Consider the following 21,896-nt stretch of genomic DNA (forward strand, 5'->3'; position numbering starts at 1 on the left):
ATATGAATTGGTTTGCTTGGACAGGAAGAGTAGAAGAACAGAATGTATTTTAAATGAAGAGAAACTGCAGAATGCAACAGTACAGAGGAAATTGGGCATCCTGATCCTTGAATCATAGCTTCGTAAGCAAGTACAAGAAGAAATTAGGGAAAAAAATGGAATGTTGACTTTTTATTGCAAAGGGAATGGAATATAAAAGTAGAGTGTTCCTACAACTTTTTTCAGCTTTGGTAAGACCTGTGTACAGTAGCAATATAATCATCGGACCGATTCAGAGGTTTAGCAGATTGATTCCTGGGATGAAGTGGTTGCCTTCATAAGGAAAGGTTGAGTAGGTTGGGCTGATACTCATTGGGCTTTAGAAGAATGAAAGATGATCTTATTGAATCATACAATTAAAGGGATTTAACAAGAGCTGTTTCCCCTTTAATAAGCTAGAGCTAGGAAGCACTATTTATAAATTAAAGCTTTCCCTTTAGACCCGACAGAAATGTTTTTGATTCAGATAGCCATTAGTCTGTGGCATTCTCTCTCAGAGCAGGGGAGATGTCAAAAGTCTGAACATATTCAAACTTGAGTTAGACAAGGGAATTGAGGCACACAGGAAAGTGAAGTTGAAACTATGATTAGATCAACTATGACCTTATTTATTTGTGGATCAAGTTGAAGAGACCAAACGGCCTACTATTTGTTTCTTTATGATATTTTTATGAACTGAACAAGGATGGGAGTTTTTTAAGATCAATGTAATAAGTTGTTAACAGCATGATCACTCTAACCCTTCTCTCTCTCGCTACCTATAGGATGGTTTGCGGCGACTGTCTGGAAATGAATACATCTTCACCAAAAGTAAGTTGGCTTTGTTTTCTGGTAGAGTTAACCTTGTGGATATCATATCACGATTTAGGAGAGAATTTCTCAAAGTGCATATTATTGCCTTTCAACTTCTAATTTATAAGAAAACCATTAGCCCTGCGCAGTCTGTTCTAACATTCATTTAGATCCCAATTGTCTGTCTTTGCTCAATGTTCCTTGATACCAGTGTGTAATTTATTTTCAGCTTTTGGGGAGGAAGTTCAGGATTTTCACCTCCCTTTGTGTGTGGCAGAAATGTTCAATCCCATGGCCTTACACTAAGATTCTCCCCTTTGATCTGAAATCCCCACCAGATGATATCAGTTCTTCACATCTGGTGTTTTAAATCCCTTAAACAAAAACAGCACTGCATTTATCCAGCACCTTTTAATTTAACAAAATATCCCAAGGTGCTTCACAGAAGTGTCATCAAATGAAATATGACATTACCGCAGAAGGAACTGTTAGGTCAGATGACCAAAAGCTAGTTTGTAGAGGAAAATCTCAAGAAGGGCCTTAAAGGAAAAGATTGAGGAGGAAAGATTTGGGAAGGGAATTCCGAGTTTGGAGTCCAGGTAGATAAAGGCATGAGCACCATGGAATAATTAGAATTGGGGATTTTCAAGAAACCAACATTAGATGGATGCAGATATCCAAGTGGGTTGTGAAGCTAGATGATATTACAGCATTAGGTCTGACACCATGAAGGGGTTTGGAAACAAGAGTGTTAACTTTAAATAAAGGCATTAGTTGACCAGGAGCCACTGTAGGGTCAGTGAGAACAGGGCTGATAAGTGAGTAGGACTTGGTGTATGTAAAAACACAAGCAACAGGGAGTTTTGAGAAGATTGTTGAGGTTCTGGATGTATGTTTGCTCAATGAGCTGGAAGATTCATTTTCAGACATTTCATCACCATACTAGTTAACATCAGTGAGCCTCTGGTTGAAGCACTGGTGGTGTAGCCCACTTTCTATTTATGTTTGAGTTTCCTTGGGTTGGTGATGTCATTTCCTGTGGTGACATCACTTCCTATGGCAATGCCAATTACCGTTCTTAGCTGGTGGTAAATGGGATCCAAGTCTGTGTATTTGTTGATAGAGTACTGATTGGAATGCCATGCATCTAGGAATTTTCATGCGTGTCTCTGTTTGGCTTGTCCGAGGATGGATGTGTTGTCCCACTCAAAATGGTGTCCTTCGTCATCCATACGTAAGGATACTAGTGAGATTGGGTCGTGGTGTTTTGTGGCTAGTTGATGTTCATGTATCCTGGTGGCTAGTTTTCTGCCTGTTTGTCCAATGCACTGTTTGTTACAGTCCTTACAAGGCATTTTGTAAATTACATTAGTTTTGCTTGTTGTCTGTATAGGGTCTGTCATGTTCATTAGCTGCTGTTTTAGTGTGTTGGTGGGTTTGTGGCCTACCATGATGCCAAGGGGGCTGAGTAGTCTGACAGGCATTTCCAAGGTGTCTTTGATGTAGGGGAGAGTGGCGAGGGTTTCTGGATGTTTTGTCTGTTTGTTTGAGATTTTTGCTCCGAAATCTAGCATAAAATTCACTAAAGAGGAGGAAAACAACAACAAACTGCCATTCCTAGATGTTGCAGTAGAACGAGCAGCCAACAGGGAACTTCAAACCAGCGTCTACAGGAAAACAACACACACGGACCAAATATTGAACTACAGAAGCAATCATCCCAACATTTACAAATGAAGCTGCATTAGAACATTATTTCAATGAGACACCGCACACTGCAGGAACCGTGCAGAGCAGAGGAAAATCACCTAATACAGTGTATTCAAAAAGAATGGGTACCCAGTGAACACAGTCTGCCAATTTCTGAGCAACAAATGATGTCACCACAGGAAATAACATCACCAACTCAAGGAAACTCAAACATATAAATAGAAAGCTGGCTACACCAGCAGTGCTTTACCCGGAGGCTCACTGAAGATGTTACCTAGTATGGGGACGAAACATCTGAGAATGAACCTTCCAGCTCAGCGAGCAAACCTAGATCCAGACCAAGCAACAGGGTTTTGGATAACCTCAAGTTTAGAGAAGGTAGAATTTGACAGACCGAGCAGTAATGCAATGGAATAGCTAAGTCTGTAAGGTCACAATGATAAAAAGGAGTTTTCAGCAGCAAATGAATTGAGTCAGGGTTAAATTCAGATTATCTTGGATAAGTGAGAATAGATGCTTTTAGGAGGAAGAATATACCATTTTGTAAGGGTAAGAAGAATGTGCTGATTAGTTTGGCTATCACTGCTGCCTCATGGCACCAGGGACTTGGGTTCAATTCCACCCTCTAGCAATTGACTGTGAAGTTTGCATGTTCTCCTCATGTCTGCATGGGTTTCCTTCCACAGTCCAAAGCTGTGCAGGTTAGGTGAATCGGACAGGGGAAGTGCAGGGATTGGTTAGAGGGCTGGGTCTGGTAGGATGCTCTTCGGAAGTTTGGTGTGGACTTGATAGGCCGAATGGCCTCCTTCCACACAGTAGGAATTCTGCAATTGTATGGTCTTGGGGAAGTGGAAATAAATGCTCTTGGGAAAAGGATATACAGAATGACAGGATGCTACTGATTGGTTCAGCTATAATTGATATGGAGTTGCGACAAAAGGAATTACCTTTCTGTTTGAATTTCAAGCTAGACCATTAGATTCTGATTAGTAGGACATTGCTTTCGGGATGTAGTTGAATTTGGCTGTCTCCATGTCACCTTTATTTGGAAAAGTGGTGGGGTGTACAAAGTCCCCTTCCCTACTGGAGAGTATCATTGTATGTACTTTCAAGCACATGCAAATGTATCACAGTCTGGGACAAACTGATGATCTTAAATTGAGTTCTGGTGCAAATCTTAAGAGTTTGAATTGTTTATTAAATTATTTCCAAAAGCAGTATCACTGTAATAATTGACCTATAGGTTTCTGAAGCTTGCAGGCACGAGTAGCCTGCTGCTACTGGTCAGTGAGACAGTGTCCAACACATTCTGCCAGTCATTGGGACATCCAAACTTGGAATCACCAGCATTGAAGCTCACCTATCACACATTATTATTTGTGTGGTAGGCAGAACATCATTTTGGCTTGGTAGCAGCATCCTGTTAAAGGGAAAAAAATTACTTATGGATTAACTGCATGGTATCAACATGAGACAGCTACTGTCACTTATTGTTGCAACCCTGTAAAAGCCAATATGCTTTTCCTGAAGTGAAAAGCTGAACAAAGTACTCCTGGTGGGATGTGGCCAATGTATCGTCAAACTGAAATACCTCTGCCTCAGTTTTGTATTCTGTCCTCTTGAGGTAGGGGACAATGTTCCATTTGTCTTTATGATTAAATGCTAATGTACAAGTTCAAGAGGTGATGATTTGTGTGCCTACACATTTTATTCCCTTTGCTACTTCACAGCTTCCAAACTGGAACGTAACAGGAGTAAGTCATCTACAAGGTAGACCTTCTGGTTGGTTCTGCCATTCTGAAGTTCCTGTCTGATCTGCATCCACCTATTTTGATTCCATGGCCTTAAAGGCTAAAATTTTATCAGATTCTGTGCCAAATATATAACTTATGGAAACATCAAAAGCTTTTTGCCAGATGGAAAAGCCCATTTCACCCATTCACTAACTGTTTGCTCTGGGCATTTGCTTTGCCTTATCCAATCATAATGTTAAACAATCAGTCATATCGCTCTATTTATTCCCTTACACGTGGAGGATTAAATACTCCTGTCTTCGTAAATTAATAACTTTAGTTTAGGATTATTCCAGTGAAGTTTTATTTATTCATGGGCTGTAAATGTTGCTGGTTCAGCCAACACTTATGGCCCATCCTGAATGCCTAGCTACATTGCTGTGGGTCTGGGCTCACATTTAGGCCACACCAGCTAAGGGCAGGAGACTTTGCTCCTTAAAAGACATTAGTGAATTAGATGGGGTTTTACAGCAATCAGCAATGGTTACATGGTCACCGTTAGGTTCATTTTTTACTCCAGACATATATTGAATTCAAATGCCGTCTTCCGTGGTGGGATTTGAGTCCATGTCCCTAAAACATTACCCTAGGATTCTGGATTGAAAGTCCAGTGACATGACCACTACACCACTACTGCTCTCAATATTGCTGGGGTGCTTGTAAGCCAGTGTTCTTTGAGGTTGCAGTGGGTGGAATTGAATGCAGTAGATATTTCAATCAGAATTTGTACATGAAGCTAAAAGAAGGCTTCATCCTCAATGTTTTTGAGCTCACTCAACAAAAAGGCCATTAATCCATTGGCCTTAATTATTTCACACGTTGGTATTTGGGCACCTAAACTACTATACAAAAGCGAAATATACGGATGCTGGAAATCTACTACAACATCAGAAAGTGTTAGAAATACTCAGTAGGGCTAAGTAGGATTCTGAATAAGGATCAGATGTTGCTAGTATTTATAATTTTTCTGTTTTTTTTAATTGCACCACAGAATAGCTGCAACATAAGAGAGGTTCAGGTGATCTGTCGTTTTTGCGCTGGTCCTTTGAAGGAGCAGTTCACTTCAGGCCACTTCCCTGCCTTTCCCCCATAGCTCTGTACATTTTGCCTTCTTCAGAGGGTTATTCACTTCTCTTTTGAAAGCTGCCACCAGACTGTCAGTGTATCCCAGATCCTAATCTCTTGAACGAAGAACCTTTTGTTTTACCATGCTGCCATTGCTGCTTCTGCCAATGATCCCAAATTTGCTGACTCCTGCTCTTGGTTTTTCTACTAATGGGAATAGCTTCTCCCTGTCCACTATGTCCAGACTCCCCTCGATTTTGAATGCCATAAGATGATAAGAACCACAGGTTTAAGGAGAGAGGGGAAAGATATAAAAGTGACTTGAAGTAACTTTTTCACATGGGTGGTGCGTGTGTGGAATGAGCTTTAAGAGGAAGTGGTGGAGGCTGGTACAAATACACCATTTAAAAGACATCTGGATGGGTATATGAATAGGAAGGGTTTAGAGGGATATGGGCCAAAAACTGGCAAATGGGACTAGAATAGATGAGGGTATCTGGTTGGTGTGGATGAAGGGTCTGTTTCCATGCTGTACAACTCTGACTCTATAACTCGTGTAGGCCATTCAGCCCCTTGAGCCTGCTTGCCACTCAACAGGATCGTGGCTGATCCGACCTTCCTCACGTCCACTTTCTTTGGTTTTCACCTGTAACTGTTGATTTCCCGACTAATCAAGAATCCATCCACCTCCTTAAATATGCACAAGGATTCTGCTCCCACAATGCTCTGGTAAGGAATTCCTAAGGCATTCAACCCTCAGAAGAAATTACTCAAATTACTCACTCTGTGGTAATGTCCTCCAGTCCTAGATTCTGCTGTGAGCAGAATCATCCTCTCTGCATTTAAGATTCAATGAAATCATCTCTCATTCTTCTAAGCTGTAGCTATGTCTCATAAGACGATCCTTCCATACCAGCGATCATCCTCCTGAATCTTCTCTGACCTGCTTCCAATGAAATTATATATTTTTAATTAAGGCGACTAAAACTCTTCTCGAAAGTCCAGATGTGGTCTCACCAGCACCTTGTACATTTGCAGTCAGAGTCCCCTCCACTCCACTTGAAATAAGAGCCAGTGTTACATTAGCCTTCCTGATTATCTCCTGCACTTGTCTGTTTTGAGCTTTCTGCAATTACTCACCATTTAAATAATAGTCTGTTCTTCTGTTCTCCCAAAATGAACAACTCCATATTTTCCTACATTGTACTCCTTTTGCTGACTTTTTGCTCACTTAACCTATGAATATCTGGATGTAAACTATTGGTACCCATTCAAGAGTAAACAGTTATGGTCCCAGCACTGATTCCCGTGGGACCCCACTGGTTGCCAACCTGGGAAAGAATCTCTTACCCCCACTCACTGTTTCACGTCCATAAGTCAGTTTCCTAAAGGCACCAATATACTACCAACGCTGTAGGCTCTTATGACTGAACCTGTTGTAAAGTTCGTTGTTGACTGCCTTCTGGAAGTCCAACTACCAGTGCATCCACTGATTCCCATCTATCCACTCGAGAAAGTAATAAATTAGTCAAACACTGTTTTCCTTTCATGAAGTCGTGCTGACTTTGATTAGGTTCATTTTCCAAATGTGTTTGACTATTACTTCCTTAATAATTGAATCCAACATTTCCAACAGTAGATGTTAGGCGAATTGGCTTACAGTTTGCCAGCTTTTTGCCTCCCTCCCTTTTTGAGTAGAGGAGTCTCATTAGCATTTTTCCATTCCGATTCCAGTCCGATCAACCTTCTCTCCTCCAACAAAGTCCCAAATTTTCCAAACTATTGACATAAAACTACTTCATTTCAGATTCCTAACTGATTGCCTTTTCGGATCTGGTCTAAGCTAATGCATTTTCTTATATTGAACTCTATCTGCCACAGTTTTTGCTCACCAACTTAATTTCTCAATATTTCAATGCTATTTATGTTTTCTGATTCAAAAATGTGAACACAGTCTCCTGATCCTTTGTCCAGGCTACTTTAAAATATGGTGAGAAATGGAGGCAGCATCATGGGGGAATGTCACTAATCACATCCTGCCATTCAGGATGCATATCTGTGACCTCTACATCAGCACCAACTCTAATCCAAACCAATAGGTTGTCTCCATGTCTGTGTTCTCACCTTTGTTGAGATATAGTTGAATGCCTTCTGGATGTCCATATAAATAACATCCATTGATACACCCTGATCAATCAGTCTCACCTCTTGAGAGAAAAAAAACATCTGTTCTATCTGTTTGACATTATTTCTCCTTTATAAAATAAAACTGATTTCCCTCAACAGCTAAGCTGAGTTTAGTTCAAATGTTAGGTACTCTGTCACTAACAACAAAAATAACTGCCTCGCTGATGTTTAAGTAAACCTACATTTTTCTAGTTTCTTTCCCACTGTAAATAAATAATGGACTGAATTATTCACTATTGGTAAAGCAAAATATTTTGATTTCAGTTTCTTCAGATCCAAAGTGCACACCCTCCTGTGGTTCCCATCTTTTCTTTACAACTGGCCACTGCCATTAACACAGTTTACTGTGTAAGGCTCACTTAGTATCATGTATAAACTAAAACTTTACTTAACTATTTTCTTTGAGTTGTGTGGTTCATTATGTTTAATCTTTGATTACTGATTTTCTTTGGTGTCTTTTTCCCTCAGATGCTCACACTATTCATACTCATTTTCATATTCCTGTCTCGCTGCATGATATCCCACCAAGGATAACTGAAACCATGGAGAATGAGGATTGCTGGGACTTTGACATCTTTGAATTGGAGGCTGCAACTCACAAAAGGTAAATTGAAATTATCGGAGTGACAGACAAATTGGGGATAGGTGGCACATAGACAGAAGGCCGGGAGAACTCAGCACATCTGGCAGGTCTGACCGTTTGAGTCCAGTATGATTCTCCAGCTCTGAAGAAACATTAACTCTCTCTTTCACTCTCTCACTGTTCACAACTACTGCCAGACCAGAGTTTCTCTAGCATTCTCATTATTCAGGTTTTCAGCATCTGCGGTATTTTGCTTTTATTTGAGGGATAGATGGCAATTGGGTGTCAAATTTGACATCTAAAGCTGTCTAGGGTATTTCAGGTAATACTTCAAAAAACATTTTGCTCCCCCCACCCCAACCTCGCGCTCTCGCTCTCTCTCCCACACACACACTCACTCTTATTGAATTGTGGGAAAGGCTTGAGTGCCAGAAAAACCACTTTCTGATGCTATGTTTGCATCAAATAAACTCTAGTTTATATAGGAATAATTTCTAAACTCAAGATGATTACCTTCTAATGCTGGGCACTACTTAATAATAATATGCAAGTTGATTAAAGCCAAGCATGCATGCTGATTAATACCCTCCCTTGTGATTCCTGATGAAGAGCTTTTGCCGGAAACATCAATTTTCCTGCTCCTTGGATTCTGCCTGACCTGTACTTTTTCAGCACCACACTCTCGATCCAGCCTTGAGACTGCTTGTTTAGAACTTGCAATTGCAATAGATTTACTTATTGAATGTGATAAATGTTTCCTTGTGCATCAGTGTAATCATTCCATTGCCAGTAATCACCATGTTTTGGATTTGTAGCCGTGTTTATTACAAGAAATATTGAATGTTTTTAGAACGCTGACTAACCATTGATAGTAATGGTGGTTGGTTGACAGGGCAAATTACTGAGCTGATCCACATCATTCAACTATGGAGTTCTTGACTTTGGGCCAAACTCATTGGGTGCATTGTTGGTCAGAATTGCATTTGCAAGGGTGTTATTTGAAATTTGTGGAATCTATCCCATGTCGTGACACTAATCCTACTGACAACGTGTCTGCAGAGAGAGCAGGAATATGAAATGCCAAAGGTAAGGTACCTACCCATTGTCAGGAACAGTACTGAGGCCTTTAAAATGTGTTCAAGTGTACATTTCTAACCAAAATTATTCTGAAATTATTGATTGTTTCCCTAAGGTTAACAGAAATGCTAGAACACTACAAAACAAGGTTATCCTATTATGCCTTTGGTAGTAATTTATTGCCATTAATAATCAAGAATGTTGCTTGTGATGCATGGTAGAAGCATGTAAAGGATTTCATCTGAAAAAAAAATGCGTGATCTGCCCTCCTGATCAGATTACATATTTCAGATATTCCCTAAACCTTTGATATTTTATCTAGGCCTCTGGTCTACCTTGGGTTGAAAACATTTTCACGCTTTGGAGTCTGTGAATTTTTAAACTGTTCTGAATCAGTATTACGTTCCTGGTTACAAGTTATCGAAGCAAATTACCACTCCTCGAATTCCTACCACAATTCAACGCATTCTGCTGATGTCCTGCATGCAACTGCTTATTTCCTTTGTAAGGAAAGAGTTAAGGTGAGTTGAGGCACTTTACAATAGAAGAGAATTTGCTTTCCTTCAAAGGGCTTTCTGCTCCCCCCCCCCCCCCAACATAAGCGATGATGCTTGTCTGTATTTTTTATTTGTTCTCAGAATGTAGGTTGTCAGAATCTTGGATGATTCCAACATTGAGTTGCCTTCTCAAAGAACAGAAATGAATTTGAATACCATGACTGTAAGGTTCAATTTGACAATGAAATTAGTGAACTATATTTTTAATTTTACTTTTGTAATAAGCTTGGGTAAAAGCAGATTTACAGGGATGTTGCCAGGGTTTGAAGGGTTTGAGCTATAGGTAGAGGTTGAACAGTATGGGGCTGTTTTCCCTGGAGCATCAGAGGCTGAGGGGTGACCTGTAGAAGTTTATAGAATTGTGAGGGACATGGACAGGATAAATAGACAAGTTCTTTTCCCCGGGGTAGGGGAGTCCAGAACTGGAAGGCATAGGTTTGGGGTGAGAGGGGCAACTTTTCATGCAGAGGCTGGTGCGTGTATGGAATGAGCTGCCAGAGGAAGTGGTGGAGGCTGGTACAATTACAACATTTTAAAAGGCATCTGGATGTGTATATAAACAGGAAGGGTTTAGAGCGACAAGGGTCAAGTGCTGGCAAATGAGACTGGATTAATTTATATATATGGTCAGCATGGATGAGTTGGACTGAAGGCTCTGTTTCAGTGCTATATATCTTTGACTTTATGATGTAACTGAGATGTAACTTGATGGGGATTGCTTTTTTTCTTCTTGTCTTTAAATATTATTGACCCTGAAGATTTGGAAAGGTCCAAATCATAGTTACATTTCGATTCTAGCAGTGTGGGCAGAAATGCAGCTTGCAGTGTGAACTAAAAGGCTAAAACCTTTTCAGAATCTGAGGCCCAGATTATATCGAGGGAAATTGGCTGCTGAGTACTGAGGCCGTTAATATATTTAAGAGCTGATAGAGTTCTGCGTGAGAGTGTCTGAATTTGTGGAAGTAGGTAGTTAAATTAATCTTTTGTAATTGGCTATTTAAATAATAGAAGTTGTTATTAGCTTCAATTGGTTGCTCATAGGCTTTGTTGTGTATAAGAGAAGATTCCCCAGGAACAGAAATTGTAAAGTTTTTAAGGATTGTATTGTTAAACGTGATGCTTCCAGGTGTATGACCAGAGAGTGGTATTGTAGATGTCACACATCTACCCAGAATGTAATAATGATATTGTGCTATAATAAAAATATTCACATATTAATCTGTGTCAAATCTTTCTTATACTGATTAACATGTAACCACTGTCATCAATAAGGGTTATCACTTTGAATGATTTCAGAATTTGAATTAAACAGTTAGTTGACAAAAGCCCTTTGGTGCCTGAAACGTCGACTCTCCCTACTCCTTGGATGCTGCCTGACCTGCTGTGCTTATCCAGCCCCACACTCTCGACACTAATCTCCAGCATCTGCAGTCCTCACTTTCGCCTAGTTATCTGGAAGGTCAGCATTCGTTATCCATTCTAGCTGCCTTCAGCAGCTGATGATGGACCTTCTAAAGCACTGCAGTTCCTGTGGTGATTATGCTCTTAATGGTGTTCAGAAGTTGTGCAGCAGAAAGTGACTGTAGAGGAACATAATGCTCTGTTTCTCTTTCCGCAGATCTTCGAGTACTGCTGAGATTCTCTAGGACTTTGTTTAAAACAACATTAGTTGACTCACAGCTTGAATGCTGTACACAGTTCTAGTCTGCACATGACAAGAAAGTTGATTGTGCTAGAGATGGGAGATTTACAGGACATTGCCAGGATTGGAAATATCAGTTATGGAAAAGATCAGTTAGGCTGGAGTTGTTTCCTTGCAGCAGGGTAATTTAATTGAGTTTGTAAAATTGAAGAACTTAAGTAGAGTATGTGGTGACCACCAGTTCAACTTCAAAGAAAAATAAAGTATCAAAGAGCATATATTTACAGAAGTTGGTACAAGGATCAGAGGGGAGCTGGTGACACATTTTCTCACCCAGAGGGTGCTGACAGTCTAGAATCTGCCACCTGAAAAATCTTAGAGAGACAAACTCTCAACACCTTGAAAATAAGGAATGGGAGTAGGAGTTAGCTATTTGGCCCATTGAGCCTGTTCTGCCAATTCAGTACGATCATGACTGATCTGATTGTGGCCCTCATACCACTTTCCTGGCTGTCTTAAAAGTATTTGAGTGTATACATGAAGAGCCGTGTCATGCAAGGCAATAGACTTAGCACGGGAGCATCGAATGAGCTTGTAGCTGGTCTTTGTCTGACACCGACACAGTAGATTGACTGATCTTGCATATTGTAAAATTCCTATCATTCTAAGTATACTAACTAAATGCTGTGCAAAATGCATTTGAGATTTTAGTGTCATGGTTCTTGAATCCCTGTATAATTATCCTGTGTTTTAGCTTATCCCAACTCATCACTTCTCCTGTGATCATTCTATCAGCCTATGCTGTATTTCAGGAAGATGAGTGAGAGTCCTGCATTAACTGCCTTCACCCAGTTCTGAAATCAATCTGCTTTGTCATTTAAATTTCATGTTACTGTCCAGCTATGAGTGTTTTCAGACTGTATTTTAAACATTCTTTTTGTCTATTCAGCAAAGTTTGGACCGGACTGATGAGGTGGCAGCTCTCATTGCAGCCACAGTACATGATGTTGATCACCCTGGCAGAACAAACTCGTTCCTGTGCAATGCGGGCAGTGAGTTGGCACTCCTTTACAATGACACAGCTGTGCTGGAGAGTCACCATGCAGCATTGGCATTTCAGCTGACCACACGGGATGATAAATGTAACATCTTCAAGAACATGGAGAGGTAATAAATCTGAGAACTGTTCAGATTGAGCCCTGTTTTTGGTTATAATTAAAGATTTGCATTGCTATCTTCAGTAGAAAGCGGTCCTGAGATAAAAACCTGCAGCGTAAACTACTGCAAGCTATTTCCAAGATCACACTTTTAATCTGATAACATTATTAAAACTAAATTTGAAGAACCGAGGGCATCATCAGTGAGCTGTTCCTTTGATAACCTGAATTTGTACCTATTGCTTTGGTCTAGTGTAGCCCAATATGAGTACCACCCTTGTGATCACAGTGTGTTTGAGTTGCTATCATGTCCAACTTTCGCACTTTATCTTGGCAACATAAGGATGCATGAAAAGTGATTGTAGCTCCCACTGATAAGTATCAGTTGAAGAAGAAATATTGTATTTGTAGAGTCTCTCTCATAACTGTGGAATGTGTTTTTTGAAGTATGGTCACTATTTTAATTTGAAAAATTTGACTCAGTCAATATAACCAAAGTGAGATAAATGAACAGACTGTTTTGTGATGTTGGTTGAAATATCTATACAGGAAGCCAATTTCACTGATGTATTGAATGGTTAAACATAGAGGTACAGTTCTCAAAAGAAAACTTGCCTCTTTTATTAGCAGGATATACTTGGGAAGAAGTAACATAATTGTACAGGAAGTCTGTGCTTATAATGCTGTGAATTCCAACTTCCAACTGCATGCTAGTCACAAAACTTCGCTTGTTTCGCAGTCTTATTGAATAAATCCTGACTGAGGTAACAAGGGAAAATGGAGAAGCTTTACAGTGAAAAGGATTCTGGGAAGAGCAAATAAGTCTTTTAGATAAGGGTCTATAGCACTAAATTCATAATTCGGTTTGAATTTTATAATCTTATGGAAGTGTCACAGAATTGTCTTGTTTGGGAGATACAACTGTTGGCTTCATGCAGTAACAATGTATTTTATATGATTAAAACATATGGGCACTGAGAATTCACCATGTATAGGTGACCCATAGTATACCTGACTCTACAGTTTGATGAGATAGTGTGGAGGAGGTTACAGCTCGGATCTGGTCTACATTTAACTGAGACTTGGGGAAAGAGTTTACATTATTAATTGAGTTACTTTGATTACTTTGATAGATTAATCTCAACTGTGAAGAGTATCAAGGCTTTTTATTGAATATTTGTGCTGTTTGTAGTGAGACCAAGACAAGACATGCAGCTTTGTGCAGTTAGGATTCTCCAATAGAGAAACAAGTTCCTCCACTGTCGGTTGTAGATTGGGAACCAATGCACAAGGGGAAGCGTAGCGGCATTGTTGCTCCTTACTAGAAGGGTGTCAAAGTCAAGACCAATGTTCACTGTGAGGCCCAAAATTTTGAACCAGGCTCGTCTGCTGAGTACAAGTTAAATCTCTAGTAACCTGAAAGAAAGGTCTAAATGAGTAAAATTATATAACCCTATACAGTATAACCAGATAAAACATTTGAAGTTCACATTTCTTATCTATTGTTGTTATTGTGCCATGTACATACTTTCATCCAGTTACAAGAATTCTTTCACCCTCCATCTGCCCGAAACCTGCCCAGTCCTCCTGTTCATGCTGCAACAGAGGAGTTAGTGAAGCTGTTGTCTGAGGCTGCCGAGTTTCCAGAGTTGAGAAACTGTCGCAACTTGAGAATGTTTTGGCTGAATTGCTAGATTCTTGTAATTCGTATTTCATATCCCAAACTCTAGGCTACTCATGCTTTTAATTTCCTTACAGTATGGATCTAGTAAAGCTAATTAATGGTGTTTTGTTTTCTTGTTGCAGTTTGATATTTTGTTTTTTTTCCTTGTATATTAGGTGGAACTTTCCAGTGATTTATTTTAAGATCTAAATGGAGACATGGTTTTACTTTGGATGTTGCTGCTGATGTGATCATTAATGCTACACTGGCTGACCACCCTACCTGCATCCCGCATCTAGTTTAGCACATTCAAAACTATTCTGTTCATATCTCAGCTTACCTATTAGTCTTGTGCTTGTGACCTACATTTTCACCTGGTCTGCCAACAACTCAAATGTTAAATTTCTCTGTGTAATCCTTGCATGGCCTTACCTTCCCATCTCTGTGCCTTCAGCCCAAACTCTGAAGTCCTTTTCATAAACCTCTGATCTCCTGCTTTAAAAGGCAGCTTACAACTGGACTTCTGGCTATCTGTCCTGTTCTCACAGTATGGCTCAGTGTCTAATCATGTTTCTTGGGGATAATTTCTTATATTAGAGGTATCATATAAATGCAAGTTACATTGAATTGCAAATGAACTCTCTTAACCAGGAATGAATATCGGACACTCCGACAAGCTATTATAGATATGGTCCTTGCGACAGAGATGACAAAACACTTTGAACATGTCAACAAGTTTGTAAACAGCATCAACAAACCTTTGGCTGGACTGGAGGATAACAGCTCTGGGGTAAGAATGGAGAGACCTTCTGTAATGCACATGATTGCTTAGGATAGGATCAAAATATGACATGCAACAACGCAGTCATTCACACCCTAAAGATATTTATAGCATTTTGGAATCTTAACATCATACAAAGTAAAAATCAACAACAACCAGTGAGAATTCCAGTTATAAACTGAAATGTTTATTCTTCAAGGAATATTTAATGGTTGATGAGAGTCAGTGTATGTGCTTTTGACAATGCATGGTAGAGCAGGCGAATGAAAGGAAGTGTATATGTGTTGGGGCAGGCATGGAGACTGAAATGCAACCGTGCATGAGGAAGGAAAAGGTTGAGGAAACCTTATACATTGGATGGCTGATCATTGAACCCTGTCTGTCATATTAACCAGATTTTGTTGTCCAGTGGCTTGAAAGTGGCAGCAACAGCCAGAATTTTGCTGTTACTTGAACTTCCACAGGGTTTGTGTGACGCATTGAAGTAGTAAGGCTCTTGATTAATGTGGCAGTTCCATGGTGCCCACCACTGCTAACCTTGCCTCTCCCCACTCAGTACCTTTGTGGCCTTTAATTGTTTCTTAGCCTGTTATTTTGGACAGTGTTTTTGCTCAATTTGTCCTTCAGCAAAACAACTAGGTTATGTAAATTACTTTCATTGACTGGGTCACCTTGGGAATGCAATTCTTTGCTACATTTATGCCCTTGGAAACTTATCCCATGTCAAATTATGATGATTGTTCAGTTTTCTGAGGCAGATTTTGAGTTGTTTGATTCTGCAGAATCTACAAAATTAATTCCATCAGTACAGGCCTTGGTTTGGGATTGAGACTGTTGTACTTTGGTCTGAGGTATTGATAGGCTGGAGCTGGTAGCCATGTGCCAATGGACTGATTACATATTGTAAAATACAGGAGTTGAATGTCATAGTCTCTACTTGCACCATTCACTCACCCCACCCTACCATACCCAGCCCACCCTCCCTCTATGCCTTCCTCGCTGATTAGTTTATTACTCCCCACCCAAAACAAAAACAGCAATGATTCTTGGGTTACATGAATGTCTATTACAAATGGGGGAACCTTGCAACAATGCAAATTCTGACATGGGTGTGTATCTGCTGCTAAAATTCCACCAGCGATAGTCGCGCAAAGTGAAGGCTCCTGCAGAATATCTTAGGCAGCCTGTAGTTTTCATAACACATTAATGCAGTGCTGCTTATGGGTATCGTTTAATCCCAATATCAGTTATGAAAAATTGTTAAATATTTACCAAAAGGCAAGATTTCTAAATTTTCAAGTAGTAATGTTGGATTCTTACTTGACAACACAAGTGATCATATAACTAACCATTGGCTTACAATCATGTTAATTCCAATTGCTCTCCGTTTAGTTAATGGTTTTTTATTTTTCCTGCCAAAATAAGTAAGTTCACAAAGATGCTGCCTCATCTGCTAACTTAAATTTTAAAAGTGAGTTTATTAACTTACAAGTTCTTACAAGAGAAAATTAGAAAGGCAACGCACATGGATTATGAAGAAGTGAATCCAAAAAGATGAAAACAAGATTACGGATCATCTCTGAGTTGTTCACAAACTGCGGGTACATGAATTTGCAGCCATTGCATTGGAGGTTACTGCTAGCATTGACATTCATTGTTGAACACTCCATTTTAAAAAATTCTTAGTTTTGCAGGATGGTTACATTCAGTTGTTTTGGTTACTTTTGTCAGGGACTGAATTCCTACATTCAGAGTGAGAGAGAGACCTTTTGGCTTGTTGCTGTGAGCTGTTTTGCTAACTAACTGGCTACTAGCACAGAATGAGAGAATCCCTTTACTTGCAACACAGGTATCCAGGGAATTGTTCTTCAATATTACAGCATGCTAACACTTGAAACCAGATTAGCGAACAAGGATAGTTTAGCTTGCTGCAACACAGAACCATTCAGTCCCATTAGCCATCTCCAGCAGATTGGAAACTGACTTTCTATTACCTGTCCTTGTGTATTCTTCAAAAGTGAAAATACAAAATGTGTTTGCAGTTTAGGATATAATCCACATGGTTGGCTTACTGACAAGTGTGGGGTAGTCAATCCTTGTTATCTTGTAGGCATAGTCCAGTCTATCTTGACTGTGCTATCTTCCCCTGTCACGCACACAGACGCATGCATACACAGAGTTGTAGGTTGAAGTTTCTTTTGCATCTTTTAGATGTGATATCTGTAGGTCTGTCCCATTATCACATTCTCTATCTCTTTCTCTCTCAACACTACTTATGAAGAAAGCAGAATTTGGGATTACAAACGAAAAGTTCCTATTGTACTTTGGTGTTCAGACCTGCATATCTGACCAGTGCTCTCAGCCCAACCGGTCCTTGCTGGCATACATTCCCTACTTGAATCTCCTCAAACCAACTTCCTACTGCAACCCTGTTTTACTCTGCCTTTGAAATTCTTGCCAGATTTCTCCTCCTCAAATGTAACTATGCAGCTTCCTTCAAACATTCCCCATGGTAGTGAGTTCCACAGCCTCATCACGCTGGTTACAAAACATTTTTTCAGAATTTCCTGTTAAAGTTCTTGGCACCTTATTCCATACAAACAAGGGACAGACTATGTAATAAGATCATAATTTTAACCCCAACTCCACACTCCTCCAAATCCCTGATTGATGTTTCATCCACTTGGTAATCAAGAATCTATCTCCCTCAGCCTTTAGAAATGTTTAAAAAGATTCTGTATTCACTGCCTTTTGAGCAAGGGAATTCCAAAGAGACAGACTTGTGAGAGAGAGAAATATCCCTCCGCTCTCTTAAATGGGCAAACATTTAAGCTGTGACCCCAGTTTGTGATTCTTCCACAAGAGGAAACAGGTTTCCCACATTCACCTGGCCAGATCCCTTTTGGGATCTTTGTTTCAATGAAATCACCTGTGACTTTCTTACCTAGCCAGCCTTCCCTCAGGGTGATCTGTTTATTCCAGACTTTAATCTAGTGAACTTCTTCTGAATTGTTACAACAACTTGATATCTTTAAGTATACACGTGGTCTTGTCGATGTTCTGTATAACTGAAGCATTAGCCTCCCTGCTCTTGCATTCGGTTTCCCTCGTAATAAAATGATATCCTGTTAGCTTTCCTTATTACTTGCTGTACCTGATTACTAACCTGCAATTCATGTGCGAGGACACCCAGAGCTCCCTGCCTCTCTGAGCTCTACAACCTCTCCCCGTTTGAATAAAATGATTTTATATTCTTTCTGCCCAAATGGACAGTTTAACACTAGCCCACATTACACATCGTTTGACAGATCTTTGCCGGCTGACTTGTCAATATCCCTTTGAAGCTGCTTATGTACTCTTCACAATTTATTTTCTTGCCTGTTTTTGTCATTTGCAAATTTAGCTGCCATCCGTTCTGTCCCTTCATCCCAGTTATTTCATAAGATCATTGATCTGCACGATAAAAAAGTTTGTGACCCTCAAGACCAATAAAAACCACTCTAAATTTACACAAGTCCCACTTTCCAGCACTAGCCATAGCCTTGAATGTTATGAGATTTTAAGTGCTCAGCTGAGTACTCTGTAAACATTGAGATTTCCTGTCTCAATTACCCTCCCAGGTGGTGCATTCCAGATTTCACTACTCTCTGGGTGAAAACATGACTCAACAAACCCCCTCTGAACGTGCTGCCTTGTTTATTGACTCTTCAGTTAAAGGGAATATTTCTATAAAATGTAATGAGCTGCAGCTCCAGCGCCAACATTCCCACTTCCCACTTGGAAAAGTCCTACTTCTTCCTACTTTCTAACTCTTGTTCACCAGCCAATTTTCTATCCACTCCAATGTGTTACTCCTCACGTGTTGAGCTTCTGCGCAATCTTTGTCGTCTTATTAAATGCCTTCTGAAAATTTAAGCACAATACATTGATTTCCCCTTTATCAATGGCACCATATACTGCTTAGATATTTCTTAATCATCCTGTCCAGAGATGTTATTACAGATCTCTGAATCAGATGGGACTTGAACCTGGACCTTCTGGCTCAGGGATAAGGGTACCACAAGAACGCTGAGGTTTTTTCTTCAAAGAACTCTCATGGATTAGTTAAGTATGATTTCTCTTTGACAAACCATCTGATTAACGTATCAGTGTGCCCTTAGTGTCTTTAATAATAGCTTCTAGCATTGTCCATTTATTGATGTGTGTACCCCCCCCGCAACCCACCCCAAAGAAACATTCTGTGTATATTCATTCTGTCAAAACCCTTTCCAGAATTTTGATAACCGAAGCCGAGGTGTCTCCACTTTTTCTGAGGAAAGTGAGCTGCACCCTTTCAATCCGTTCCTGATTTGTTTGTCCCCACATTCCTGCTCCCATCCTTCACTCTCCCTCAAGCCTCCCCAGTAGCTCCATGTCGTTTTTATAATGTCTCACTGTGGTTCAAGATAAATTCAATCAACTTCCCTACTTTGCAATGCAGTTGTCTAGAAGTGAAATGACTGCTTGGTTGCTTTTTATGTGGCCTTGCATACCTAGGGTGCAACTTCTGTTGGTAATACTTCAAGTTCAGATGTTATTGCAATGTTAATTTAGTGTATTCAGAGGTTTTTGCAATAACTGTCTCTTATAATGGCTTCATGCCAGTATATTCCATGCATTATCAAAAATACAGAAGCTAACCCATGAGTTTTCAAAACCATTGAAAGTATTAGTTATGTTTATCCAACCCACCATCCACCTGGATTACGAGCTGTGGAATTCACCTCTCTGCTAATTGGCCAGTCGTCTCCCAAATTGCACAGAAGTGAATCTGAAGTGCCAGGATCCCCAGTGTGCTTGCTGTCAGGAAGGTGGGTGACTAGGTGTAGTGTATACATTCTTTGGTTGTCATTAACAGTAAGATTTCAGATTTGTAGCTCTGCTCCTATCTCTGTTTCAGATACTATTTCAGCAACTCATAGAGGTGTATTAGAGTATAACACGAAGGTCAATGACGTTCCTTCAGTGTGCTTTCACTGTTTTCATTACAGAATGGTGGCAATGAAGATTCATGTAATACCATCCTCACATCGCCTGAAAATCGAACTCTGATCAAACGTATGTTAATAAAATGTGCAGATATCTCCAATCCCTGCAGACCCCTGGATCTCTGTATTGAGTGGGCTGCACGTATTTCAGAGGAGTATTTTGCTCAGGTGAGGCTGAATGTTTAATTTACTTCCTCTTGCTGTCCTTAAAGGTTGATTGTATTGAAGTCTGGTAAATTGAAAACAGTTGTTTGATATTTCAAACTTGTGCTTTGCTGAAAAGAGACATTTTATTGAAGCATTTTCATCTTGTTCAATCTCATCAGGATAATTCTCAAGAAATACCAAGATAAAGGGAAAACCAGATTTGTCCTGATGAGAGGAAAGTGTTGATTGGTTAACATGTGGACTCTGGTAGAAGGGGTGACATGAACACTGCACCAGTTCGGTGATGACTGACAGTTAACTTGTCAAGCTCTGTTTAAATTTAAACTGGACAGGTTCTCGTATTAGTCAAGTTATTGCACTGAGGAAGGAACCAAGGAGTGGCTTTTGCTTATTTTAAGTTGAACTAGATGCAATGTAGGGACCTGTTCTTTCTCCAAAAAGAATAGGGCCCTGTATTAATATATGTAACACTCAGTCTAATCAAGTGCCATACATTCAGCCCCTGAGTGATCTTGGTTTGAGCAACAAACAAAACTAGCTGTTTCACTGTCCTACTATGCATTAGACCATAAGATGTAGAAGGAAGAATAGGCCATTCGGCCGATTGGGTCTACTCTGCCTTTCAATGAGATCATCCTCAACTCCACGCTCCTGCCTTATCCCCATAACCCATGATTGGCTTACTGATTAAAGGTTGACATGGACAATTTTAATATACTTAAGTCAGTCTCCACTACCTTCAGTAGTAAAGAATACCACAGATTCACTGTCCTCAGACAGGAACAAAAAATCCTCCACATCTGTCTTAAATGGGTGACCCCTTACTCTAACGTTGTGCTCTCTGATTCTAGACCATCCCACCACTGTAAACAACGTCTAAGCACCCACCCTGTCAAGTCTCTAATCTTGTATGTTTCAATAAGGTCGCTTCTCTGTCTTCTAAACTATAATACGTAGAAACTCAATCTCTCCATAATAGACAATCTCTCCATATCCTTCTCTGCTTCTGATACCAATATATCTTTCCCCATGTTGTGGCCATAATGGAGGCATGGGTTTCACGGGGGCAGAAATGGTTGCTAGATGTTCCAGGGTTTAGAATATTTTAAAAAATAACAGAGTGGGAAAAGAGGAAGGGGTGTAGCATTGCTAATGAGAGAGTGCATCACAGCTACAGAAATGAAGGTTGTTGAGGAAGGTTTGTCTACTGAGTCAGTATGGGTGGAAGTTAGGAACAGCAAGGGAGCGGCCACCTCATTGGGGGTTTTCTATAGACCCCCTAATTGCAGTAGAGAGATTGAAGAACTGATATGCCAGCAGATTTTGGAAAAATAAAGATGTAGCAGGGTTGTTGTTATGGATGACTTCTACTTTCCCAATATTGACTGGAACCTCCCAAGTGCACACAGTTTGGATGGAGCCGTTTTTGACAGGTGTGTTCAGGAGGGTTTCCTTACTCGGTATGTAGACAGTCCGATGAGGGGAGGGGCCATTTTGGATTTGGTGCTCTGCAATGAGGCAGGACAGGTGTCAAATCTCGCAGTGGGAGAGCACTTTGGTGACAGTGATCACAACCGCCTCACATTTAGCATTGCCATAGAGAGTAAAAGGAGCAGTTACCAAGGGAAGATATTTAATTGGGGAAAAGGAAATAA

General features: G+C 40.1%; 1 protein-coding gene across 2 annotated transcripts in view; it reads left to right on the top strand.

Moving 5' to 3' along the window:
• Nucleotides 1–21,896, top strand: part of pde8a (phosphodiesterase 8A) — a 118,828-nt gene that overhangs the window by 88,867 nt on the left and 8,065 nt on the right. For both annotated transcript variants that reach the window (XM_060853287.1, XM_060853288.1), the window contains exons 15-20: nucleotides 804–849; nucleotides 8,055–8,190; nucleotides 9,569–9,767; nucleotides 12,395–12,612; nucleotides 14,917–15,055; nucleotides 20,077–20,241. In XM_060853287.1, the coding sequence (XP_060709270.1) occupies nucleotides 804–849; nucleotides 8,055–8,190; nucleotides 9,569–9,767; nucleotides 12,395–12,612; nucleotides 14,917–15,055; nucleotides 20,077–20,241 (903 nt within the window). The remainder of the gene's footprint in view (nucleotides 1–803; nucleotides 850–8,054; nucleotides 8,191–9,568; nucleotides 9,768–12,394; nucleotides 12,613–14,916; nucleotides 15,056–20,076; nucleotides 20,242–21,896) is intronic.

Source organism: Hemiscyllium ocellatum, chromosome 39 (assembly GCF_020745735.1).
Source record: "Hemiscyllium ocellatum isolate sHemOce1 chromosome 39, sHemOce1.pat.X.cur, whole genome shotgun sequence".
Taxonomy (NCBI): Eukaryota; Metazoa; Chordata; class Chondrichthyes; order Orectolobiformes; family Hemiscylliidae; genus Hemiscyllium; species Hemiscyllium ocellatum.